General features: G+C 37.5%; 2 protein-coding genes across 3 annotated transcripts in view; one reads left to right on the top strand and one right to left on the bottom strand.

The window, feature by feature from the left end:
* Positions 1-1,233: 1,233 nt before the first annotated feature.
* mRpS10 (mitochondrial ribosomal protein S10) lies at positions 1,234-11,403 on the top strand. 2 transcript variants are annotated; one of them, XM_045768678.2, is made up of 5 exons: positions 1,234-1,414; positions 3,612-3,794; positions 4,881-5,020; positions 5,936-6,134; positions 10,491-11,403. In XM_045768678.2, exons 1-5 carry the CDS (start codon positions 1,367-1,369, stop codon positions 10,545-10,547), a joined length of 627 nt encoding a protein of 208 aa, XP_045624634.2. In that variant the 5' UTR covers positions 1,234-1,366; the 3' UTR covers positions 10,548-11,403. The 2 variants fall into 2 exon arrangements, with proteins under 2 accessions (XP_045624634.2, XP_045624635.2); XM_045768679.2 differs by having other exon boundaries at positions 3,612-3,785; positions 10,491-10,691.
* A 931-nt stretch (positions 11,404-12,334) lies between these two features.
* Positions 12,335-28,000, bottom strand: part of LOC123774409 (uncharacterized) — a 36,942-nt gene continuing 21,276 nt past the window's right edge. The window contains exons 3-9 of the mRNA XM_045768677.2: positions 23,597-23,712; positions 21,803-21,973; positions 20,756-20,947; positions 19,653-19,829; positions 19,252-19,368; positions 18,550-18,631; positions 12,335-16,271 (exon numbers count right to left, since the gene is read on the bottom strand). Coding sequence (XP_045624633.1) covers positions 16,172-16,271; positions 18,550-18,631; positions 19,252-19,368; positions 19,653-19,829; positions 20,756-20,947; positions 21,803-21,973; positions 23,597-23,712 — 955 coding nt within the window. The 3' untranslated portion in view covers positions 12,335-16,171. The remainder of the gene's footprint in view (positions 16,272-18,549; positions 18,632-19,251; positions 19,369-19,652; positions 19,830-20,755; positions 20,948-21,802; positions 21,974-23,596; positions 23,713-28,000) is intronic.

Here is a 28,000-nt window from a genome sequence, read left to right as displayed (position 1 = left end):
CTATTAATAATTTGCCTGAATTTACCTGAGGACTACTATCTATCTAGTGGCTTCGATGAGGGCATTAAATCGGCGACTTGTTAAATGTCCCCTCCATTTGTTCTGATGATTTTATCGAGCTTGAATTGCAACAGTGTTTTGGAATTTATGGCTTCGGCGGGTATGAGGTTCCATGGGTTTATAAGCCATTGGGTGGAAAAGCATCTGTTTTAAGTCCTGCATTGTGGCAAACTTGTCATTCCTGCAAACTACAGGCATGACAGGCCGGATCTCATCGAAACCTTTAAAATACCGAAGACAATTTCCTCAAAAGATCAGATGTAACACAAACAAGGAGCATTGAGAACAGGGAATGATTTTTCACAGGGTTATTAGCCCCATGGAACCGCCTACCCGCCAATGACAAAACTGTGCTAAGTGTTTAGATCCAGCTGATAAAAATCTTCAGAGCAAATGGGGGAACCTGTGACAAGCCGCTGTCTTCCTGTCCTCGTCGAGGCTACTTGGTAGTGGCCCTCAGGAAAATTCAGCTATATGACTGATCAGTTGGCATTACAAGAGGACAAGTTATGCCAATACTTCATGACAAGTTATCAGTTTAGTTCATGCAAAGTTAGCAATTTTGTTCATACCAATGTTAGCAATTTTGTTCATGCAAAGTTATCAATTTTGCTCTTGCTAAGTTAGCAATTTTATTCATGCTAAGTTTGCTATTTAGTTCATGTCAAGCTAGCAATTTAGTTTATGCAGAGCTAACCATTTTCGTTCATGCCAAGTTAGCAATTTTGTTCATGCCAGGTTAGCAATTTTGTTCATGCCAAGCTAGCAGTTTTGTTCATGCTAAGCCAGCAATTTAATTCGTGCCAAGTCAGCAATTTAATTCATGCCAAGTCAGCAATTTAATTCATGCCAAGTCAGCAATTTAATTCATGCAAAGTACTCAATAATTTAACAAATATTAAGTTAGCAATGATGAAGTTAATTTACTTACTAACAATGTAGCGAAGATAAAATCGGACATTTACAGCAAGAAAGCTTTATCTGAATAACTAATTTTAAGGAAGGAAGGAAAGCATTGTCATGGTAAAGCTGATAATTCCTTCCTTCCTTAAAATTAGCAAAGTTTTCTGACAAATTTTTTTCTAATTTGAATTTTTTTGACTAATAAAAAAATGTAGCGAGAACTGCTAAATTTTAAGGAAGCAGTTCCCGCTATATTTCAGTTTGTTTACATGCCACCAGGAAGAGGGCTGCTCAGCTGTAGTGCTCCACTGTAACACAAGTGCTCCGCTGTAACACAAGTGCTCCGCTGTAACAGGTGTTTGGCACCAATACAGTAGCTCATTGGTCGAAAACAGTTTGCAAGATGAGGAGAATAGCCATTTCAGGTGTCGCCTTCGCTAACAGATACGGTGTAAGAATTGTACCTTGTGTAACACCTAACAATGGGTGCCGGCACTCTTGTATTTACCTATAAATAATAAATAAATAAATGTTTATTTAGGTAAGGTACATACAAGAGGTTATACAAAAATTGATGGATTTATAGATAGAACTAGTACATACAATGCCTAAAGCCACTATTACGCAAAGCGTTTCGGGCAGGAAACCTGCCCGAACCAGAGGGTCTGAATAGGGACAGGAAGCTTGAGGCTTATTAAATATCCTCCATTATTCTTTAGGGTTATTTTAGCCAAAATCTGACAAACTGATGTGGGGTATACATTTGTACTTTATTTATTTATTTATTTTTATTTATTTATATACAAGAAGGTACATTGGGTTTGTGAGAATACATAGCATAGTACAGTATTTACACTCTTGTAAAGCCACTAGTACGCGCAGCGTTTCGGGCAGGTCCTTAATCTAACAGATAATTTTAAGTAGGTAAATTCTAGCAGAATTAATAAAATGATAACAGATACATTGGAAGAAAAAAAATGAGATGAGAGAGATTAGTAAATTACTAGTAAATATTAGTAAATATTAGTAAGATTAGTATTACTTGGGGTAATACATAAAGTTTTGGGTGCCAGTACTAATACGTGCTCAGTCAGTAGGGGTCCATCTAAATACCCAAAGGTTCCTAGCATTACGTAAGTAATGAAGAAATATGATATATTTACTCACTATAATGTTGGTGCTGAATGTAGAACATGGAAAAAACATATTTTTACTCTGAAATATTATCATGTTATAACGAAATTAGATGAAACTAAGTAGCAGGTGACACCACAGGACGTCGACAATCCAAGCAACACTGTTGTGGCTTTGGGTAATTAGAATGACTCGGTTTTGCTATAAAAATTATATTATTTCAGAGTAAAAATTTATATTTTTTTTATATTTAACATTCAGCACCAACATTATAGTGAGTAAATATATCATATTTCTTCATTACTCACGTAATGCTAGGAAGCGCTGGGTAATTAGACGGACCAGTCAGTAGTAGTCAAAAAGATTCCTGGATGCAATTTGATTACATCATGATACATTTCACAGAGTATATATGAAAGGTACAACCTCAATATTTTTGTTAGGTTAGGATTTGTTGTATTTAAATAGTAGAGATGATGTATAATGACTGTTGGTACCTTTCTGAGTTCAGCTTGGCTAAGTCTGTGTTTAATGGACTAATGCCCAATGGTCCAAGTAGTTAAGCAATTTCTTAATTCCATTCTCATATCTCGACTCTTAGCATGTCCTCATATCCCTTCAAAGTTCTACCTTATGGTACATGCAATTTGTGTGAATGTTTCCTCCTGATGACTGCACCTATAAGTTTTATATAGCCATATTGACAATGTTTTATCTTCATACTGTAATTATCTTTACTCTGTATGTTCCCTTGTTTTGGTTTTTCTTAATCTGGACATTGCTTCTTTGCTGGCTTAGTCAATTTCCATTAACATATTATGCAGTGCAACTTTGCTTAAACAAAATTTGTTGAACCAGATATTTGTCACTAAATTTGTCCATCTATGGACAATTTGCCATTTATCCAAAGTGTTAGAAGCCCTAAAATAATCATAATAAGTAATCACATATATTCCCTACAACTTTTTCCTAACCAAAGTGAGCCTTGCTTTTGTCTAAGTGAATATAACCTATTAATTCCAAAACCTTTGGAATAAAAGTGGCTTTGCTAAATGGTAAGGATGAGATAGGGCATCATGTTTGTTAGTCTGTTTTCTCATTGACACCATTTATCAAGCCTCTCTATTACAGTATATAGCTTTATCCATTTAACATGTGGAATCTATGAATAATAAGTAATAAATAGAAAGGGCAAAAAAAAAAAAAAAAAAATTTTAGGGAGTTGTCTAAGTAAACTTTTAGACTATAGGTTACATAATTTGTGTGTATATGTATATATATGTGTGTGTGTATGTATCTATATATATATATATATATATATATATATATATATATATATATATATATATATATATATTATAATAATACTAATAATAATAATTTTCATAACTTTTGTTCTTTGCATAGCTCAATGGATGGCTAGTGATTTTTGTATATTTTGTGCTTAACTGTAGTGTTAAGCTATACAGTAAATCCTAATTTAGATAAATGCAGCAAAAATTATTAACCCACAGGCTGTTGGAAGCGTGTTTGGTCAGGGTATAATGCCAAGGACTTTGATGCAGTTAGCTCCAGGCTGTGGGACCCAAATATCTGAGAATACATCTTTTCCATCACTCAGAACCCGATTACCGCAGATTGTCCTACCGTCAAGATCCCTCAACACAACCACCTTACCCGAGTCACAGGTATCAAGTGTAAGTACAAGTTCTCTAAAACATATCATCATTGATGCTGTCATAATCAACACATTTTCACATTTTTTCTAAGTCCTTAAAGGCCATGTGCATCTTACAATTTTGTTCATATACTTTATCCTGAGCCCCGGAATCACCTCAAGGTAACCTCAAGGTAACCTCAAGGTAAGGTATCCACTAGATGCCTTAATGCAATACAGCATCTGAATCCCATAACTTCTTTTGCAATGGAACTCCCATGTATTTATTGTACTCTTCCAGTAATTATCATGACATGCTCTTTCCCACTACGGTACTGTTAGTAATCAAATATCTCCCTTATTCATACTTTCATCCTTGTTTCTGAGCATGGCTTCTGAGCATGGCAACTCTCTTTAATCTTGACACTGCATCCACCCAGAGGTGGATGCAGTGTCAAGGACACTGCATTGTCAGTGTCAGTGCAGTGTCAGTGTCAAGGACAAATGGACACTGCATCCACCCAGAGGTGGATGCAGTGTCCATCTACAGATGGATGCAGAAGAGCTAAATCTTCTGGTTCTGAGCAACTCTGCACCCTATAGGGACAAATTTCCTTGCAAATTGTCTTGTCTCCTATCCAAGGGGTGCAGAGCTTAGTGGAGAGCATACTTGAATCCATCAAACCAGTCCTCTCACCAATACATTGCATTTTTCACAGTGTCTACCAATCCAATATAAATGCAACATGTTTGTATAAATCACGGTCTTGACAATTTATATTTTTCTTTCCAGATATGTATCTTGATAAATGGATTCAATTTACAGTATTTCCCACTCCCCCAATAGTCCCACTTCCTCCAACAGTCCCACTCCCCCGAACAGTCCCACTCCTTCAACCTTCTCTATCCATCCCATTTCAGAGATCAGACAGAAAACCCATTTATTTCCAGCAAGCAAAATTCTATAAACACTTCACTTGTTGTGTTAGCATAGGAGTCTTTTTAATATTCTCATATTGTACAGTACATTGTTTGACTTGAGGTCTCCTTGCAGTAATAAATTATTAAATGATTAATACTATACATATACAGTATATCCATGTCTGATAGCCACATTTCTTTTTAGGATTTGCAAGCAGAAAAAGCAGACAAACTGTACAGCTTGGTAGAAGTTGAGTGTCGGAGCCATGAACCTGCTGTACTGCGCTCATACCAAACATTTGTGTCTGCGACTGCTGCCCATCTAGAGATTTCTGTCCAAGACATGTATGATTGCTCATTCTTTTACATTATAGTGCCCTGCTGTGTGTAACTACCTAAGTGCAATCAGAGAATGAGAGCTATTCACTATAGTCTTTGTCACCTGACAATTTGAAACTGTTGGTGGTTTTGGCATCCACGGCAATCTTCCTTAAATTGTTCAAACTCTGTAACCTTTGTTTCCTTAGCTTCAATTTTACTGATGGGATGATTAATCAGAATTTGTGTTGAGAATTGAAAGGATCGAACATTTTTCAGTAATCAGAATTGAGAGAAATTTATCAAGGTTTCCTAATTCTTAAAACAATTTGTTATCATTTGAAAACAAAATAAATATTTTATTTCATGTAATTAATTATTTTAAATTATAATCATAACTGTCAAATATTATACTCTAAAGTTTTATTCTATGACCTGGCAACTGACTATTAAAGGAAGTCATTGATAAACATAAAATTTGTGATATAAATGACCACAGGGCACAAAAAATTCATAAATTATATTTGTGAAATGACAGCAGTTGACATGCAACTCTTTCTGTGTTGTAGAAGATATTGGGTTTATAAAACTTATTAACTATATATGGCCAAATTATCAATTTTCTTAAAGATAATATTTAAAAGAATATATTGTGCAGGATATATATATATAGCATATGCAAGCATATGCATATATTATAATTATAATATGCAATTATTATAAATAATTGGGAGATAAGTGTATATATAAACTCTGTGTCTATAGTCCATTAGCTCTCGTGTATGTTACTACTGTATGCAGATAGGTCAGTTCTCTTGGTTGTTGATATTGGGATCTGTCAACCCTTCAGATCATTACATCATGTATGAGTGGGTAGGTAGAAAAGAGTAGACACATGCCATTTGACATATATATGTATTTCATAAATTTTTCTATTTCCAGTTTATGGCCCAAGAAACAAATCTATCGATGGACCCTACTTAAATCAGTGCATGTTCATAAGCATCATCGTGTGCAGTATGAAGTGAGGACACACTTTCTGATAATGAAGTTTGCAAGGCTAACAGGGTCCACAGCAGATACGTTTCTTGAGTACATACAGAGAAACCTGCCAGAAGGAGTATCCATGAAAGTCACAACAGTAAGTTGACTGATGATTGTTTCTCTTCGTTTTGCATTAATTTAAGTTCTTTAGATATACAGTAATTAATTCTTGGAGTATTAGTTTTCCTGAGTTGTTTGCACGGTTGATCCTGAATTTGCACATGCACTGCCTAAAACAATTCACATACTATATGTTGTTTACAAAAATGTACTAATATGTGGGATAATTGACACAATAAATAAAAGATGCTGAAACACTTGTGGCTCCCTGTGACACAAGAGACCTAGTTTTTCCATTCAGCCAAATACTGGCGCGATCTGATGGAGCTCTCACATGTACTCCCACCCTCTACACATATCCCAAGGTAAAATATATCAGCAAGAGGTAATTTAAGGAGGAAATATGTTATGCCAATTGGGAGAAAAATTTAAGAAAATGATTGTTTGCTGCCAGAGTGGACAGTGTCTTTTGATGAAAGGAAGGGCCTGGCCTACCTGTCGTATACCTGTTGATGATTCTGAGGATTAACCCTTAACATGCTAGGGGTATAATATCCTGTCATCCCCACAGGCGCATGTAATTTTGAAAAAAAAAAATTATTTTTTCTTCCTAACCTGTTAATTTGTGTTCACTGATCACGGGAAAAATAATAAAAAAATCGTAAGTGGCATATATTGCCCGATATAGGGCGGGGAAATCTGGCAAATTATAGGCGCTGACTCAGCGTGCGTCCCAGGTGGTCTGTTGCTCGCCAGCTGTCAGGCCGGAGTTGCCACAAAGAGATAATTACCTAATTATTTCAATGTCTCTGATTGATTTTTCATAGTTTTTTTTGCTGTAATATTATTCAATAGTGTGTAGTTTGATATATTTATATAATAAAATGAGTGAATCATTGCTATACTCAAAAATATGGTGTGCATATTGTTGATTCAATTATGTTCATCAATCAGTGAACAAATACTTTGTCGGTTATTACACTACAAGCACAGGTTATATATAAGTATCTGTATGTTTTGTTCACTATAACGAACCACTAAGTAGCTATTATGAGTCAAAAAGTAGCGAGGAGTGACCGCCGTGTACCAGCCAGCCACTCCCACCCTCTCTCAAGTCATCTGACTCACCCACATTCTCCTCCCACAATACTGTTTTTGCTATAATTCACTATATACGAACGTTATATATAAGTATCTACATGTTTTGTTCACCATAACTGTACATCTAAGCTTGTATGGTGAGTAAAGGCACAAAGACGTAGGACCCCACACAGTCAGCTGATGGCTGCCGCCCTCAAGGCCAGGCACACTAATATTTCTCCTCCAACAATACTGTGTGGTGTTATTACGCTATATACACACATTATATATAAATATCTACTTGTTTTATTCACCATACTTATACAAATAAACTGGTATGGTGCCCAAAGACCATCGTGGTAACCAGTAAACAACACCGTCGTCTGCACGGTGGCGTCGTCTGCACGACGCCACCGCCCTCGCCAAAATGGCGGCTCCCAACCTTCTCTTGCTGTTTATACCCTCTATACACACGTTATATATATGTATCTACATTTGTGTTCACCATAGCGAACCACTAAGCTGGTATGGTGAGTGCAGTCAATAAAAGGTGGCCACACACAGTCAGAAGACATCGCCACCACCCTCCCTCCCACAGCATTACTCCTCCCTCCATGGTGCACAGCGCTAAATATCACCACAGTCCTGCTATTATCAGAACCCTGGTCAGTTTTATCAGTCAGGGGTCTTCTGTAATAATATCATTGCTACATAATAGCATGAACAAGTATATTTTGGCATTTTTAGGCGATGCTGTGGTCACAAGCTGAACAGCAGTGCTGTTAGCTCATGCTGCGTGCATCAGGCTTGGTTGCTCACTCAATACTGAGGCCAATAACACCCGGGAGTTTGGCCCACGATTTTTTTAAAAAATGGCTTCTGTTTACAAGAGCCCTGATGAAGGTGTGGTGAACCCTGTGTATCTGCGGGCCGTTTAAATCTTGCGTAGTACTCCAACACGTCATATGATGTGATGCGCAGTTGACTGGAACAACGTCCAACACGTCATATGACGTGATGCGCACTTTAAGGGTTAATGTCCCCGCAGCCCGGTCTCTGACCAGGCCTCCTGGTCTGTAGCCTGATTGACATTTCCATCACCAAGCCAAAATATCACTGATTTATTTGTATTTGTATCTACTGTATAATCCTTTCCAATCTCTCTTATTATACTATAAATAAAGAGAAGAACTGCGCCTTTGTATCACAATAATACAATAAGTACTTAAAATATCAAGGCATTAAGTATGATAACAATACAGTACTGGTTTTACTGAGTACCAGTTTGCACACTGCCTTCAACTACTGGACCATGATATGCCCACTGATACATCACGTTTATGTGATTTCTTTGTGCAATTGAAGAGAGTGCTGGGGTTGTGTGTGAAAGCACGATTTGGTATGAGCTGAATGATTCAGGACTCCTAGAGGATTCAGTTGAATCCCAGGTTATATTACTTGCGTAGCATATCATTGTCTCGTGGTTTACTGTGTGTGCAGGTTTGAATCCTTTTCATGGCCCATTGTTTCTGTGCCGGCAAGAGACAATGGGCAGAGTTTCTTTCACCCTATGCCCATGTTACCTAGCAGTAAAATAGGTACCTGGGTGTTAGTCAGCCGTCACGGGCTGCTTCCTGGGGGTGGAGGCCTGGTCGAGGACCGGGCCGCGGGGACACTAAAGCCCTGAAATCATCTCAAGATAACCTCAAGAAGATGGCTCCTACTGATCTTCTCATTCCACACAGAAATCACAGTAATGTGATATATAAGATGAACAAATCCACAAGGGCCTTGATGAGGATTGATACCAGATGTGCTCTAGTCAACTGTTTTTGACCATGTAGTGGTACAGTTGACTAGAGCGCGTCTGGGAACATCCAACGCGTGGGTTTCAACCCCCCCATCAAGGCCTTTGTGGATTTGTTCATCTTCTCATTGATACATAATATTAATGTGATTTCTTTGTGTATTACAAATATTATTGCTAATGCTTCTAGATATGAATTCCAATATGTTGACCGAACCACTCACTAGAAATTGAAGAGATGATGTCGTTTCGGTCCGTCCTGGACCATTATTAATTGTTGTTGTCTCTTCAATTTCTAGTATGTGGTTTGGTCAACATTTTTCAGCTACATTATTGTGACTTTTCATCTGCATAATTGCAGTAATTCAGTTTGGCCTATTCCAAACATTTACACATTTTTTTTATTTTAGGTCCCTACTTATCATGATTCCAAAATCTTTCACATTCAAATGTGACAATTTCAACATTGTCCATCTAATATTGAGTAACTTATTATCATCTTAGGTTCTCAACCTAGGTATTATCATTACCTAGGTTGAGAACCATACATTTATCAACATTAAACTGCATGTGCCAATGTTTCTTTTATGTTAAAAGTCGATCTATTTTCATCTTGCAATGATTTTGAATCATCTGAAGTTATTTTCAGCTCTATTTTTGTATCATCTGCAAATTTGCAAATGCTTCTGTTAAGTCATGTTTCTAAATTGTTTATATATAGAGCATAGCAAGCACCAAAGGCCCTAGCTAAGACAGAGCCCTAGAGTGCTCTAATGTAAGTGGTTGCCACTCAAGGAGCCACTTGTATGAAGTGTTGGAGGCAAGAACCTTCTCAGTTAGTGTGTATGTGTTCCAGCTCATCCAGTTTGCCAAGAGCACTGCTCATAGATACCGTAGATAGTTTGGCAAGAGCACTGCTCATAGATACTGTAGACAGTTTGCCAAGAGCACTGCTCATAGATACTGTAGATAGTTTGCCAAGAGCACTGCTCATAGATACTGTAGATAGTTTGCCAAGAGCACTGCTCATAGATACTGTAGACAGTTTGCCAAGAGCACTGCTCATAGATACTGTAGATAGTTTGCCAAGAGCACTGCTCATAGATACTGTAGATAGTTTGCCAAGAGCACTGCTCATAGATACTATAGACAGTTTGCCAAGAGCACTGCTCATAGATACTGTAGATAGTTTAGTAAGAGCACTGCTCATAGATACTATAGACAGTTTGGCAAGAGCACTGCTCATAGATACTGTAGACAGTTTGACAAGAGCACTGCTCATAGATACTGTAGACAGTTTGACAAGAGCACTGCTCATAGATACCGTAGATAGTTTGCCAAGAGCACTGCTCATAGATACTGTAGACAGTTTGACAAGAGCACTGCTCATAGATACTGTAGACAGTTTGACAAGAGCACTGCTCATAGATACTGTAGACAGTTTGACAAGAGCACTGCTCATAGATACTGTAGATAGTTTTAATCCCAATTTTCTCTACTTTACAGCACGAGCTACAGAAACTTCCAGAACATGTCAAGCCATCATCAGAAGCGATAGTTTAATTCCAAGAGTTCACCAGGGAATTGATTATATTGTAGTGTCTGTGGCAAATGCTCTTAGAAAATTATTTTGTACATTTTGCTTCGTAGTTGAAAGCCTATTAAAAATCTAAGATTTGATTTAATTAAGAATTCAGTGTATTTTGTAATTGCCAATAATTACAGGTATTTAATCTAACAAGTATAAAGAGTGTAATATAACCTGTGAATAATAATTTTACACCTAAGTTGTCTGTCATGTTTCAGTTCATTCATGTGATGTGATTCAGTACTGAAATGAGTAATAAAGATTCATACATGTACAGTATTACATTTGAAAGACTATTTCAGAATTTTAATTTTCAGTATTTTATTTTATTTTAACGTGGTACAAAACTAACTTGTACCGTCGTTGTTGGTGACTTGTGGTTGTACCGAGCCCAGTGTACAGTTAACTTTAATGTAGATATCATACACCACATTAAATAACACCTCAAAGTTTATACAAAGTTTTAGTGATTCCTTTCATAGAGAGTAAGCTTAACATTAGGCAGGTATCCTGACATTTACCTTATTAGTGAATTGTGTTTTTCCACTTCCACAAACTTGACTGTACAGTAATACATGTTTTAACTTCTTAACGTTATGTGTTAAATTATGAACATTGACAAATTTTCATCCTGTAGATATATTTTTATTAAAATGTTTGTCTAGCATTACAGTATACAGTATTGGTGTTTCATAGGATATGCTACAGCTCTCACTTTTTAATGATACATTTACACACAGCTTGGTACATTTTCAGCCCTTTTAAGCAATGGCTTTATGTAACCATTAATGTATGTGAAATTTAATAAAAAGGACTTGAAAGTGAATTAAACATTATTATTATTAAACCATTTTGACTGGTTTCTGCCTTCTCAGCAAAATTCAGGACTGTATTTCTAAGTTAATGAAACTACACTATCATATGACTGCCTTTATTATGCAAACGTTCTTTGGAGAATGCACAAGTCCAGCCACCCAGTGATGCTCCAGTATCTGGCACTGACCTGACCATGCAGGAGTTAGTTGTACTGAGGCATGTTTGCTCGCTTCTTACTGACCCAAGACGACTGCAAGCACCAGCAACACGCAGGTCAGTGTACACAATAAGGACTTATTGTAGCTATCCATGCAAATGTTATTTGCATTTTAATCCTTATAATAACAAAAATATGCATCATAACACAGTTTTTTTTATTTAGTATGGAATTTAGTATCTGTTGCCTGTCGGTTAACGTAAAGCAGCATCTGACTCTCAGAGACTAAATCAAAGACTAAACGTAAGGTGAAATTTTTCAGTCTTGATCTTCAGTAACTGCTCATTTTTGGGGCTTGACCACAAAATTGAGTATGGTACAATTGGTTTATGACACACATGGGGAGGGGGGCTGATAGGTGAGTGGACAGCGCTCTGGATTAGGGTCCGGGTTCAATCCCCGGTGATAGCAGAAACAAAATGGGCAGAGTTTCTTTCACCCTGATGTTCCTGTTACCTAGCAGTAAATAGGTTCCTGGGAGTTAGACAGCTGTTATGGACTGCTTCCTGGAGGATGTGTGTGTGAAAAAAAAAATAGTAGTTAGTAACAGTTGATTGACAGTTGAGAGGCGGGCCAAAAGAGCTGAACCCCCACAAGCACAACTAGGTGAATACACACTTTTAATATACAGTGCAACTGTTTGAATGTGTAGCACATGTTGATCTACCAATTCATATATTTATTGACATGAGTATCATCTCATCACGTTATGGGAATAATAATATCATACTAAGTTATCTTGTATTTTTGTCCATATTGAGACATTTTAAAATAACAAAAAAATTATCAGTACAGTAAATAAATACATTAGTATTAGTGTTACAAAATAAGGTGCAGGAAGTTGGGTAACTATAGCCTTGTAAATTCTTACTAGGCCACAAGCACACAGCATTACAAACTAATTCCTTTGTATCACAAATAATAGGTATGAATAATTACAACTTGTATATGAAACTACGGATTTTTTCACATCAGTATTTATAAATTGAATTAACCTTCTTCATAATTTACTATGGTTACTATAAAGTAATCTTTGATATGAATGAAGTGACACTTGGTCAGTTGATGTTACAGCTGTGTTGAAAACAATGTCCAAGGGCTGAAAATAACCATTGACTACGTAACCGTCTTTAAGAAACATCTTTAAATAAAGAAATAGTTAATATGAGACATTACATTGCACAAAGTCATTGTTGGAATAGTTATATTCTGTTTGTTGTTATTTTGTAGGACAGATATATTAGGGTTAATCAAACATGAAACACAGTACAATACATTGTCTCATTAATATGATGAAAATAACTCACCATGATCAAGTCAACAGCGAGTGTACTTGAAGTGATCAGGGCCACAGATTCAATTCCATTGTACAGCTTCAATATTTATTCATAGCTTTGTGTTATTGTGATTTTCACTGTACTGTATTTGATTATAATATTTGACTTCTCTGCACTGCACCAGTGTCTGTCTTCCTGGCTGTACAAGGTATTAACTTTTTCTCTGACATTTACCTTTCACTGATATTTTCAATATATTCTCACTGAATACTGTTGTCCCATAAATGTTGTATTTGTATACTAATTATATTTTTGCCATCTTCAAGTTCTGCTTTCTTGCATACATTTGGCAGTCCTCATTACTGTACTTCCATGTGGGAAGGAAAGTTTCTTGGAGTAATGCATTTAGAATGTTGAGGTAGCTTTCCATCATCGAACTTACACAACTTAAGCAATGCAAACCACTTTCATCAGTAATACATATTTTGCGAGGGATTGCATGAGAATTTCATATTATTATTATTGGTGCATGTTTCATTACATACTGTCTGCAAAGTATATTCCTGACTCAGGCTTTGTTACATTGATACTGTACTGTATTGTAATGTACAGTATTGACACACTGCTACTATATGCTGTACAATACAAGTCAGTATCAGAACTGACAAAATGAATATGGCCAGTATACATTGTAGGCAATTAATGTCACCAAGATTTAAGGAATTGTGTATCCCAGGATTGTCATTAAGACCAAGTTGCTAATGAAAAGGTTTTATTAAAAAAAGGATTAAGATTAATGGTTTCAAAGCAAATCAGATGGAATGTAATATCAGACTGAAATAGCAGCAAGTTTTAATAAATGATAATGTTGTAAGCTATAGAAGGGAGAAAGTAGGCAGGAGAAGGCTACTTTGTTCCTCCAATGACACAATCATAAACAAAATAGGCAACCCCCTGGACCAATGGCCTTGCAGGAAAAGCCCCCGTGCCCTTACAGGTGGCCCGTGAACCAGGATTCATCAAGCATTTGTGTGTTCGCTTTAAAACCTGTATATCTTTCTTCAATCATAGTCTTAGTCTATACAGTATTTAGTAAATAGTTTACACGCTTCAAAAATTCACAACCAAAGGTTAATATTGTTATAGATAACCTCATAGTGCTTTGGAAGTCTTAAACTGTTTAATAAATGCAAGCCAGGCCGCCATAATTGAAGAAAGACGGAGAGGTTTTGTAAATGGCGACACACATGTTTTAGCGAGCCCTGGCCTTGGCCTGTAAGATCATGGGGGCTAGGAGGGGGGTTTCCCTTAGTCTAAGAGATTCCTTTTTCAAACTCATCTTTAATTAAAAGTAAGCTCAATGCCAACATTGTATAAACTTATAATTCCATCTTTCTAAATTTTGTTGAGTATACCTAAGGCTGCTCTTCTAGAATGGCTCTTACGTATTGCACTACGTAACTGCTCTTCTTGCTGGGTAAACTGTCAACCTGAAAACTAACTTAATTGTAGATACTTTAGCCTTGGACTTTCGTATTCTAGAATGACTTGTATATTAGCACTGATAAACACTGAAGAGCTGGTAGGTAGTACACATGTAACAATTCAATCAATTAAATTCATTAAATGTTTAAAAGAATGACTAGTTTTTATCTCAAAATGGTGTGAGAAAATTTACCTAATGGTGGATAATTAAAGAGATCTAAGCTACCACCACTAGAGAAATGTTCTCCTGGGTACGTTACACAAACATAACTATGGAATGTTTTCAGCTATATGAATACATGTATCAATGGAAGAAACTATCTTTTAGAGTAATACTTCACAAGACATTCCACTGAAACATCTCAAAACTTGCAGCTGTAAGAGCAATACTGTACTGATTATACAGTGCTTTACAACACTGTATAATCAGTACAGTGCTTGGAGGTCCCTGTGCCCTTCTTCACCACCTTCAAGGTCAACCCCGGAACTCACAGTTCCTGCGACAGTGCTGAAACCAATCGTATTGGCATATGCTTTTCCATTGGAGACTTTCAGCGCCGTGGAGAGGGGGGACCTGCTGCATGGGTAACAGCTTCTCCCCCGAATCAACCTACCCTGGCTTTGCGCCCTGGTGAGGCCACTCCAGACCGACAACCAGAGCGCAACTCCATAGTCTCCTGAGACTGATGGGTGCCTACTACTTAAAGCACTGTACTGATTATACAGTGTTGTAAAGCACTGTACTTTAGGATATGTATTCACTTGTACACTTGTGTGACATAGGCACTGTATACTGTGCTATTATTCAACACATCACTAAAGAACATATTTTGATCTTAAATCACTCGTACCAGAGTGTTATAACCTCATTTTGTATCGATGGCTGCAACTTGCCTGGAACAAGATGGTTGTGGTGACAATGTCACGTTTTAGGTGCAGTTTGATTATTTCTTATTAAAATAGCATAACTGAGTTTCTTTGATGTATTATTACATGCATATCTATAGTTTTACACTAAAGTGGAAAAGTTTGACAAGTGCTGTTTAAGCAATGTTTTGTGTTCATCTACAATTAACCTATAAATGTACATTTAAGATTAAGGCTTAAGATTAGACAGATTATAGAATTTATAAGAGAAAATTTTTCTCAAATAGAAGCAGAACAGATTATTAATTTATAATTTTGTTCCTTTTTAAGTACATTTTAGTGCCATTGATATTGTCAGAGATTTTGTAATGAGTATATGGAAAAAATGGTTTAGAGATGATAGAGCTATTTGGCACATAGTAAGACTAGAATATTTGAGATTCATATACTGTAGTCAAAATGGAAATCAATAACTCCAGACATTTTTGACTAGATTGTTTGGTAATAACACTAAAACTTCCTTCTATGAAATATCCTTTTATGTTTTGAAAGGATTTGTTATTTTCAAGAAGTATAAAAATGTATGTCTTTTTTCGTTCAATGACTGAAGTGTTCTAATCTAATTTTACGTATCAATACTGTAATCGTAACAGAATGTTGAATTTTATTTTGTCACATTAAATTGGACAATATTACACAATTTCATGCCAAAGGTTCTTGTATTTTGCATACAGTACTGTATTTTTTAAGTGAAATCTTCATGTACCGCTTGCTAGAGGAAAGCTGTATTACAAACTGCCTTCAATTTTGTTCTAGGAGTCTCTTAAATGACTGTAGCAAGGGAACCATGTATGTCACATTACGTGTCTACGTCTTACATAGCGGCGCTCCTTCAGACGTGGCCTTTATTAATAATGCCATGTGAGACAACCTAATGCTACACATTACATGGTTCACTGTCTATCACATCAGTTGGCTCAGGATTAGCCTTAATGGACTCAAGTTCTTCACATCGGACACCCACCTCGATCACACCCCTGAAAAAAAAAATTACAAGTGAGCTAAAACAAATGTTATACAGTACACTAAAGGAAATGTAGTTTATAATGATGTATTCATATGAACTATTTTGTATGTGTTTCTTTAAGTTTATTAACACTTATATTTGTGCACAAAGAAATCACATTAGCATGATGTATCAATGAGTAAATCAGTAGGAGCCGTGAGGAGGATTTGAATGTATGCTCTGGCAGTATGAGTCCCAGCATGACATAAAGTTAGACCTTTGGCTAGAGGGGCTGCTCGAGGTATTACTAGATATTCTTGCATACACACGTGAGATGCTCCTGTGGCAGAAGCACGAAAACTCCATCATTTGAGCAGTAGAAATAGACAATCTCAGAAGCAAGTTTAAATAGATCAATAATAAACGAAAATATGGTGGAAAGACATCGAGTGCAAAAGTCAATAAGATGAGTTCACCATTTCTAGCAACTTGGTACATTATCCGAGACATTCTACTACATGATACCGAAGAAAAGATCTTACCGATTCCTTGCTAGGATCTAGTACAGTTAAAGGAGGTTGACATTTTATACTGATCAGCAGGAACTTTACAAATTTCAGCTGCCATGACATGTTGGTACTAGAGCAACACTATACAGTACTTATTGCAGCCTAAAATGCAGATAAGTAATTAATTCACATAAACATTAGTTTTCCAATGGGTACTTGACATCTCAGGAGCCACAAAGCAGTACCTTAGCTATCCAGTGACTGCTAAGTTCACTGCCCCTGACCACCACCAGGTGGCAGCAGTGACACCATAACAAAGCCCTCTGACCTAACCTCACCACAGTCTTACCTGACTGACCCCAGTTGTAGCTTGTATGCCAAGGGTGACATTAAAACTATTACTTGAGTGTGTTATCCTAAGGAACTTGGTGTTTCATTAGAACAGTGGACCTATTCTATATATGCGAACCTTGCACACGCACACACACGTGTTTGTGTGGGTGTATAGAAAAACCCTTTGTGTTTGTTTAGACTTACACTGACCACCTGAGCTGAGTTATCTGCTCATCACTGGAAGTTGTTCCAGCTTGGCCGTGAACACCTCACGTAAGTTGGCATTTAGTTCCTCACAAATTACTTTAGTCATTTCTGTTTGTTTTCTTTTCTTGTATTTTAACTGACATTGGCTATGGGAACAAATTTAGTTTTTAGCTTTGAATGAAATGCAATTTTCTTAATTTTGTTTAGTTCACACTGTTGTGTATTTATTTCTTTGCTGCATCTACGTGTAATTTATGTAATTCTATGAAGTTTGGATAATTTTATGGACCTACAGTGTGTGCTGCTGTGGGTGATGTGTTGAAGTTTAGTGATGTCAGATTTTTTGTCATATTTACTGTTAAATATCCTTGGTACATCCATCCTTGGGGAAGGATGGGTGTAGCGGTGACAGACCATCCCTCTTAAGTGATATTACAGTATCTTAAACTACTTTCTTGCACTGCTGAGTTTCATGAAGAAATGCTTCACCAACCCATGAAATTGGGAAGCTGTTCCACAAGCATCTCATTAATATGAAAGAGAGAGAACACCATGCTATAGCTGCTGCTATATTCTCATAAAACATGGGTTAAAAACTATACTGTATAGCAATTGCAAAAATCTGCTGAATAGCAGAGTAATGCTCTTTTCAATCCTGTAGTGAAAGTTGACCACATCCTTCTGATAAGGGCGACATCCCTATGTAGGGCTCATCACATATTTTATCATGTAGTGATGCCATGTTCTCACTTCCATTAAATGTGAGTGGGATGAGTTATTTATTTAATGCTACCAATGTTTTCTGGTAAAGTAAATTCCAGTTCAACTGTGTTTTATTCTTAATTACGATGTAAAAAGCACAATGACACTGCAATGTTCTAGTGTTTAATTTGAGGCATATTGTATTTTCCTTATACTGTATACTGTACTCTTAGTAATAATAATTCACAAATGTCATCGTACATTACTTTACTGGATCAATGGAATATTGTTTGCCTTCAGAAGCAGTGCAGAGAATGGCAATCTATGATGTGAATATAAACCAAGTAAGAAATTATAACTTCAGATGTAAACTACCTTTACTAATTAACCATGCACTATTTGTATTCATATATTAAAGTTACAAACACTAACTAAATACAGTAATGAGTAAAACTTTAATTCAGTTTAACTGAATTAAACTATTTGTATACATATAATAAAGTTACAAATGGTAACTAAATACAATAATGAGTAAAACTTTAACTCAGTTTAACGCACCTGCGGCAGTATATAATCAGAAAGACGACAGCAACATTGCCAAGAACCAGTACAGACATGATCACTGTTGGCACCACCAGGTCTGTTGGAACACAAGAATGCAGCTCTGTATATTGTACACAACAACATTTACATGGATGGATGAGTTTGCTTTTATTGTCAACTAGAAATGTTACACTTGATCTTCCTCTAAGTCTTGTAATAAGTATTGTTCTTGTCATAGGTGTTGTTATTGTTGCCATTAATTATCAGCTTGGAAATACTGTATTATTAGGGCTGTAGGAATATAATATATTCTAATACATTCAAAATATATTTTGCTATTCATAAACAAGTCCCTATTTATAACAGGATGTCAGGCAGGACAACTCTCTACAATACTGGGATGATGCCTTAAGAAATGGCAGAATTCTTGCTTAGAAACTTGACTTTTTATATTCAATCATGCCTTATGTTCATGAAGCAAAATAATTTATATAGTATTCAAAATCTATTATAGTTATGCATTCTATCATTTGCATTAAGAAAATACCTGTAATAATTTATAGCATTTTTTTAATAGAAACCTTATAGTTATTAATGTAACTAGTCCTAATTAGTTCATTCAATCAAGTTAACACTAGAGCATTTTTTTACATTGTAATAATAACAGTACAATATTTTGAATGTTTAAGGTAAAAGTCAACATTATAGTGAGCATACCATAGACCAAATGTGCCTGCCGTAACATTTCTGCCTGAGCTTCAGTGGAGCTTCCGTTGACTAGGTTATGAAACTGTGTCTCGGTAATGTTGCCTTCTTCCAGCAGCTCTTCAAGGTCTACAATGTATAGTTTCAGATTAGTGTTAATAAAATTGTGCATCAAGAAAAGTTTTTCATCATCATCATGCTTTGCAGTCAATATTGGTTGTAATTTATGAATTAGAATAAATAATGCAAATAGATTCTTGTAAAAGAAACCATTCCCCTTCATAGACTTCTCATCTAATACATCTTTTTTAGCTCCTCTTTTAAAGAGTTGTGAAATAAATCTGTTTCATGAAATACATCTTTGGAGAACTACATGGCAAACATTACTGTGTTACTAAACTAGGAGCACATACCAATACAGTCAGGAAGTGTGTCATTCCAAGAATGCCCCCGGGTACACTGGAGAAGCCTGCGTCGGGCGAGGGTGTCTGGGAACACGTGATGTACACAGCACCAATATTCAGCATGTGTAGCATTCCTATAAGCCATGTAACCGTCGGCAGGAGTGGAAGGCGTCTCACAACCAAGAGCTGCGGCAGGATAATGTATGCTTGTTGTTAACAGTTGTACGCATGATAGGGGTTAGGATGCAAGTAAATGACACTTGCAGTTCTTGGGTCATGGGGAGGGTCAGGGTGTAAGTCGAGACATGTTGCTTTTTGGAGAATGTCATGAAGTATTAGGATGGAAATACACTGCAAGTCTAGGAATGTTGTATTACTAACCAATCTGTCAATGGGTTTAAAAACAAGGTGTGCGAGCTGCTCAAATGGATCCTCCGAGGCTAAGTGTGCACTAATAAGGCTGGAGAGAGAAGTGAAGACATGAATGAATGAACTATCAGGGGTAAGCACCAAGTCATTACAACTATATAGCACTTGGAAGGGGTCAGAATAAGGATTTGGGATGGGACGGAGGGAAAGGAATGGTGCCCAACCAATTGGACGGTCGGGGATTGAACGCCGACCTGCAGTGAAGACATGAGACAACTACAGAAGAAAGCAGTACGTAGGAAAAGTGTTAGGGGAGAGTAAGCCTGTACATAAGCTTCTATTGAGGTTCTTCCTAAGTTAAACTATGAACTCTTATGTTCTGAATATATATATGAGCTTTCTTAAATGAAACATCGTCATTTTTATTTAATTTCATATGCATGAGTTGGGTTATTTGTCCTAGAAGAGAAGGTGGTTGCTTGTTGCAACCCAATTTCCAAGAGCAACAGGAGTTTGTGAGAGGGTGGGATGTATTATGTGGCAGTGAAGAGTTATATATGAACATTATTGCCTGGAAGATAATTTTACCCATGTTGGATGGAAGTACATAAAGACATGAATATACTGTACAGTAATTAAATGTATAATTATGAAACGAGCATTTCAACTCGGTGAAAATTTCAGTCTTTATGAGTGGATTTGAAATACTGCATTTTCCAGTAATTGATTGACCTATAACTTGCCTTGAAAATGTGCCACATATCCCCGCTTTGGGAATAACTTTGTTGTTGCAGTGAGAGTAACGTTGAGCTCCGGACCTTCTGAGATAACACTGAGAGGCTGTTTAGCTTCTCCACAACGGAGCAGCAGCTGCTTGCTTCCTTCCATTACAGACACACTGTCCCGACAACTGTCTTCATTTGGTTGAACAATCTCTAGAAAAGGCAAATTGTGCATTAATTTAAAAGAGAATATTAATGTCTAAGCAAATAATAATAATAATTATAAATAATAAAGAGTAGAATCTGAGTACAGGGCATATTTAATGGGCATTTGTATTTATAAAAAGCTACTAATTATGTGCAGTGTATAAAGTCTGCCTTAAGATTAATGTATAATTAGTACAATTTTGGGCTAGTTAAGAGTGTGTGTTTCATGTACAAGTGAATAACACGCTCTATAATTTACAAAGATGTTTTATGACTTTTTTTAAATGTGTGTCATCATGCACATTAAAGTGACATTAAAGTGGTTTTGTAGTGAAAAAATGTCGTTTTGTGTTTGTAAATAGTATCTTAGATCTATCACTTATTCTAGATATAATGTACGGTATTACTGTTTTTGAAGATTAGAATTGTAGTAGGAAACTTCTACTGTAGGTCCAAGCATATCATAGTATGGAAATTGATCTGCATAGTTATGAACCAACCTGTCCTCTTAAAATTAACGTTGCTTTTGGCCGTTTGCCAGTATGGCTGAAAATGGACGTAATTTGAAAATGAAAAAAAAATGAAAATAAATTTGGGATTTTTTTTAAACAACAGTAAGTTAAGGGTCCTCTGATAGGTTAGGTGGGTAGGAAATTCTCATAAAGTTTCAAAACATTAATTGAAAGCTTCCTCTTTTAACCTAACCAAGTAAGCCGGACGACTCAAACAGAAAATGGAACAGTACGTCACTTTTGTGAGTTTATTTTATTTCAAATTACGTCCAAATTTGGCCATAGTGCACATACGAGCGAAAAGTGACGTTATTTTAAAGAGGACGGGTTGCATGAGCACCATAATTACCCCTGATACTGAGATCCATGATGGTGAGGTGGATGTGCTGGCCCTCATCCACACGGATAGTGATGGTGCACACACCTGGCTCACCCAGGTAGTACTGCGGATACCCAATGCTCTGCATCCACCCTGACTGGGCCCAAACCTCACTCCCACACACCCGATGGAAGTCAGACTCTAGAACATTATGAATTATGATTATAATTATTATTATGATTTATAATTATTATTATTGAGAAAATCAATAGATGCCATAAGGAGGATTCGAACCTATGCACTGGGTACTCCCAGGCACGCTCTACATCACTACACCACAACATGGTAAAAGCATTGCAAATTGGGATTCAACTGAATCCTCTAGGGTTCCTGAGGCTTCAACTGAAGCCTAATCAGGGTTTCACACAATGCCCTCCCCCCACCATGCACTCTAGCATGTAGTCTAGGAATTCTACCTCATACACCTTTCTTCAAACACACACAAAAATCACATTAACGTGATGTATCGGCGAGGAAATCGGTATGTGTCGTGAGAAGGATTCGAGCCTTAGCCCCGGGTACAGAGCCCAGGCAGATGGTCTAGACCACTACAGTTGAGGGAGGGAGGGAACTATCAAGAGAAAATGCCAAGCCATTACGACTTGAATCGCAGGTAGCAATGCTTTAACCAGGTCGTGGTGCAGTGGTTCTATTGTGTGTGCCTGGGAGTACCCAGTGCATAGGTTTAAATCCTCCTTATGGCACATACTGATTTTCTCAATGATGTATTAAGTTTATGTGATTTCTTTGTGCATTATGTTATGATTAATTATTATTATTATTAGGTATTATTATTAGTCATTATTATTAATAATATTTTAATTATTAACTTTATTATTATTGTAATTATCAATGTTTTAATTATTAATTATAATTTTAATTAGTATTAATTATTAATTATTAATGTTATAATTATGATTAATAATTATAATGAGTATTAATCATTATAAATATTAATTATAAGTATTATTAGCATTAGAGTTTATAAAAAGGAGGCAGGTTAATAAACGAGTTTACATATAAATATGATATACAAAACAAGAGAAGACATTAGATGGGTGTGCAACCCATTCTCGCACTTGCTTATAGTCAATATCGTGCTTATGAATGAGTGCATATGTGACATACTAATTTATTGTGAATATTTGAGTTTACCTTGAAATGCTGAATAGAAAACCACAACCTAACCTACAATGTGAGTGAATACTATTCACTCTTCAGAGGTCACGACCTCTCCGTAGGGTACAGTCGGACCTCCACAGATCTCCAGTATCAGCTAATGATACTGGTAATGGCTCCAAAGGGCCACCACTTACGGGCTATTCATGTCCGTGCCACCTTTTGGCTGGCTTAATCTTCATAACTCAATCAATCGTCATTATATATAATATAGACCTACTCGACGTACATGCAGAGAGGTCAGGACCTCTCCGTAGGGTACAGTCGCACCTCCACAGATCTCCAGTATCAGCTAATGATACTGGTAATGGCTCCAAAGGGCCACCACTTACGGGCTATTCATGTCCGTGCCACCTTTTGGCTGGCTTAATCTTCATAACTCAATCAATCGTCATTATATATAATATAGACCTGCTCGACGTACATGCAGAGAGGTCAGGACCTCTCCGTAGGGTACAGTCGCACCTCCACAGATCTCAGTATCAGCTAATGATACTGGTAATGGCTCCAAAGGGCCACCACTTACGGGCTATTCATGTCCGTGCCACCTTTTGGGTGACTTAATCTTCATCAATCAATACTCACTGTTGACGCAGTCATACGCCGCCCACAGCACGCCGCCCTTCCAGGCGTCCTGGGCCACCTGGGCGCTGGGCACGTGGCTCCACACACTGAACTTGCACTCCGCCTGGCCCCCACATCTGTATACAAACACATGCTATTACCTGGAATTACATCTATTAAGCCACCATACACACACATGCTTTCAACCGTCATATACACCTGTTATTAAGTATTGTAATCTAATGTTGATCAAACCACACACACTAGAAATTGATGGGATGACAATTTGATTGTTGCCGCCGAAGACGGCTAGTTTATTGTGCACCCCATACTCATCCTGTGGGCGGTAGCGCAAAAGCATTACAGAGGGCACAAAAAGTCTTTATCAGACCTCATCTTAGATTATTACATAAACAATTTCATCTATCCTTCACACCTTACAGTTACAATGTCAGCTAGTTACAGAGAATGTTCTATTACAAGAGCTACATATTTACAGTAAGTCATCATACATTAATGGTAGGTCTTATCGCTAATACATAATAGTTTGACCAATGGGGATATTACAGAGTCATAGGGAAGCTTCTGTTTATTATTAGTCCTCACAATACACCACTTGTTTCTGAATCTCATTTGTCGTTCATCTACTGGAAGCGAAATGTGGATACAGTGCAAGGATTTCAGGTAATTTATCCATGGTAATAAGATAGGTTGCCATATCATACAGAGTGAGCTTAGATTTATCTCTAAAAGGCTCAATTTTACTACAATCCAAGATATAGTGTTCGAGTGTGTGTCCCTGTCTATGTCCACACACTTTACACTTTACTTCATCTAGATCCCTATACAAGCCGAACTGCCAGAGATACTTGTAGCCAAGTCTTATACGAGCTGTGACAACATCTGTTAGTCTACTGACTTTGTTACTTGCCCCATACACATGTTTTACTTCACACATTTCATTGTGATGAACAATGGACCTGTTAGTTCCAGTTTGCACTGTTCTACTTTCTTCAAATCCATCCAGGAGTTCTCGTCTAATGACACTTTTAAGGGACCTATTTGATAACTCAAGATTCCGTTCAATACTGTCTTTATTTACTGCAGCCTTAGCAAGGGCGTCAACTTTGTCATGTTCCTGCATGCCAATGTGAGAAGGAATCCACAACATTTTTATATTTACCCTCTTGCTAAGTATTCTTATATATCTACGTCCAGCTTCCAAGACAAGCACGTTATTACTTGATTGCAAACTGTTTATTGCTCGTAGTGAGGATAGGGAGTCAGAAATAATTAAGCTGTCCCCAGTGTTGTCAATAATTTCGAGTGCTACCAGTATCGCTACCAACTCGGCTTGCATTGTGGACGCCCAGTTACTAATTCGGATATATCTTTGAATTGTGCTGCCATCGGGCTGATGAGCAATAACAGCACTCGTAGTGTCTCCAAGCGTAGCTCTCATCCTGTAACTACACTTAGGTAATTACACACTTTTCTCCTCCTCCTGTCACCACTACCACTATTACTAAAAAAAAAACTACTACTCTCTCCACCTCCTCTTCCTCTCTCTCCCCTCACAAATAAAGTAATTTTCAGAGAGCGTGGGAGAGGCTGCCTGGGATCCAACAATGGACTCTACGGATAACCAGTTATTCAATGGTTCGGCCCATTTTGCCTTGATTCATTGTCCTCAGCCGCCACCTTTCACACACTCCCATAAGCCTGAGTGTTTGTGGGTTTAAGCTGCCGCCATAACCAGGAACAGGTCAAGTTAAGCGCAAGCCATAGCCATATTTAGTATTGTGTTCGTTTAAGCGCTCCTATTTCAGACATTAATTTTTCATTTTAGATATCCTAATGTCTATAATGTTCTATTTTAGACATTATTAATTTTTCATTTTAGAGATTAGGATAATCACTATAATATTTTAGAACTTATCGTAATCATGGTATATTTTAGATACTAGGATAATCTCTAAATTTGGGACAATTTCTTTCTATTTTATTCTCACACAGGTGAATACGGGAACAGACGGTACTCACTTCCCCTTCCCCTAGCTCATGGTAAGCCTCACTTACTAGTTTCCCCCGGAATACGACCTCTCAATCGTTTAACAACCAGGGGAGAGATTCACGAAGCAGTTACGCAAGCACTTACGAACGTGTACATCTTTCCTCAATCTTTGACGGCTTTGGTTACATTTATTAAACAGTTTACAAGCATGAAAACTTGCCAATCAACTGTTGTTATTGTTAGTCGCTTTGCAAGAATGGAAGCTCAATGCTATGTACTCTCATAAACCCAATGTACCTTCTTGTGTATATAAATAATGTGATATGCTATAGGCCTAGGAGTATTTAAGGTACTATACAAGACCCGAGGAATATTTAAGGTACTATACAAGACCCCAGGAATATTTAAGTTAAATTTCTCACTTATTTTTCCTGGACTTTATAAAGTGAATAGTACCAATTTCTAATATATAATTATCCATTACGTCAATATGTGTACGATAGTGCAAAGTTACAAAAGTACTATCTAAAGAGAGTGGGTTAGGATAATAGCACACACTATAATCTCTAAAATAGGATTATCTCCAAAATACCATAAAACATACAATATCCATCAAACGTCAGTTTTTCAGATAGCCTATCGGTACCTAACGCTCCCCCCCCCCCCCCTTAAAGTTTGTAAACTTTGCACCTACTGAAATATGTGTATGATAGGGTAATATACACTGAAACTAGTTTATCACACCTGTAACTTGTTAAACATTAAAAGCACGAAATCCAGTTCCTAAACCCATTATTCCTATCCCATATTTAATATGTCCGAAATGCTCTATACGCATTAGTGTTGACCAGACCACACACTAGAAGGTGAAGGGACGACGACGTTTCGGTCCGTCCTGGACCATTCTCAAGTCGAGCGAGAATGGTCCAGGACGGACCGAAACCTCGTCGTCCCTTCACTCTCTAGTGTGTGGTTTGGTGAACATATCCATACCACATTGCCATGCACTTTGTCCAGATGAGACAACCCCAGACATAGGATAAATTACAAACATGGCCGCCAAAATGGAGGCAATATTGACATTGCCTCCATGTCATGTCATGTCATTGCCTCATTGCATTGCCTCATTGCATTGCATTGCCTTGCATTGCCTGTCATGTCATTGCCTCCATGTCAGTCTAATGTCATATTGCAAACACCTACTTTTCTTAATGGGTTCCCTGCAGGTGTTTATGCATACTATAGGAGATTATGGGCACCTCTAGGGGTTATAGGGCTTCTAGAGGAACTTTGGGATTCCTGCAGTTGTTTACTGGCCTACTGCAGGTGTTTCTAGCCTCCCCCCAGCCCTGTTACAATGGGATTTCTTGAAGGAGTGTGGGGCTTCTGAAGAGGCTGTGAAGGGTGGAGCCCGTGTACCTAGTTGTGCTTACGGAAGTTGAGCTCTAGTTCTTTGGCCGAATATATGTGTGTGAGTGCGTACGCTCATGAGCATGTATATAACAGATTGCATTTTCTGGGTACAAGTGACAGGATGAACAACCCAGCGGGTTTTCTTCCTATTGGGGAGTGTTGTACATGCTGCTATGGTGGTATGTCCACTCACAGGATGAGTGGCGCTGCCCAATACTGTCACTATGGTGGTGTGTCCACTCACAGGATGAGTGGCGCTGCCCAATACTGTCACTATGGCGGTGTGTCCACTCACAGGATGAGTGGCGCTGCCCAATACTGTCACTATGGCGGTGTGTCCACTCACAGGATGAGTGGCGCTGCCCAATAAACTCGCCCCTCGGGGCAAAATTTTAAAAAAATTACATTTTCTCTTCCAAATCTAATTACCCTAAAATTTTAATTAATTTTTCTTATCGGAATAGAAGCTTTTGATTTCACAAGATTTTAATTCGAATCCTTGATGAAATTCCGGAGCAGCCGATAAAAGTGGTTAATACAAGTTACGGCCCGCTCAAAATGCTAATGAGGCTACGAGTTACGACCAAAGCTTGGGGGATTATTGCCAATAAGCAATCATTGGGAGAACAACTGGCCTGTGATCGTTAACATATACCATACAATCAGTGTCAGCCATTTATATTCATGGCCATGTCCGCACAATGTCAGCAGCTGACTGCTGTGAGGTTTTTCTGCAGACCGGACGAGGCTATAGCAGGCCGAGCCCGCGGCGTGTCGAACCTACAGGCTACGGTCAAATTGAACACTGGGGTCTAGACAAAGCTCACTTTCCTGATTGTCAGAACCGCTATCGTTAGGTTAGGGGTCCGTTAGCTTAGCGTGTTTGGCTCCGTTAGCTTAGGCTGTGTTAGGCTCCGTTAGCTTAGGCTGTGGTAGGCTCCGTTACCTTAGACTGTGTTAGGCTCCGTTAGCTTAGGCTGTGTTAGGCTCCGTTACCT

This window comes from Procambarus clarkii, chromosome 61 (assembly GCF_040958095.1).
Source record: "Procambarus clarkii isolate CNS0578487 chromosome 61, FALCON_Pclarkii_2.0, whole genome shotgun sequence".
NCBI classification, from domain to species: Eukaryota; Metazoa; Arthropoda; class Malacostraca; order Decapoda; family Cambaridae; genus Procambarus; species Procambarus clarkii.
This window is presented reverse-complemented; position numbering and strand designations above follow the sequence as displayed.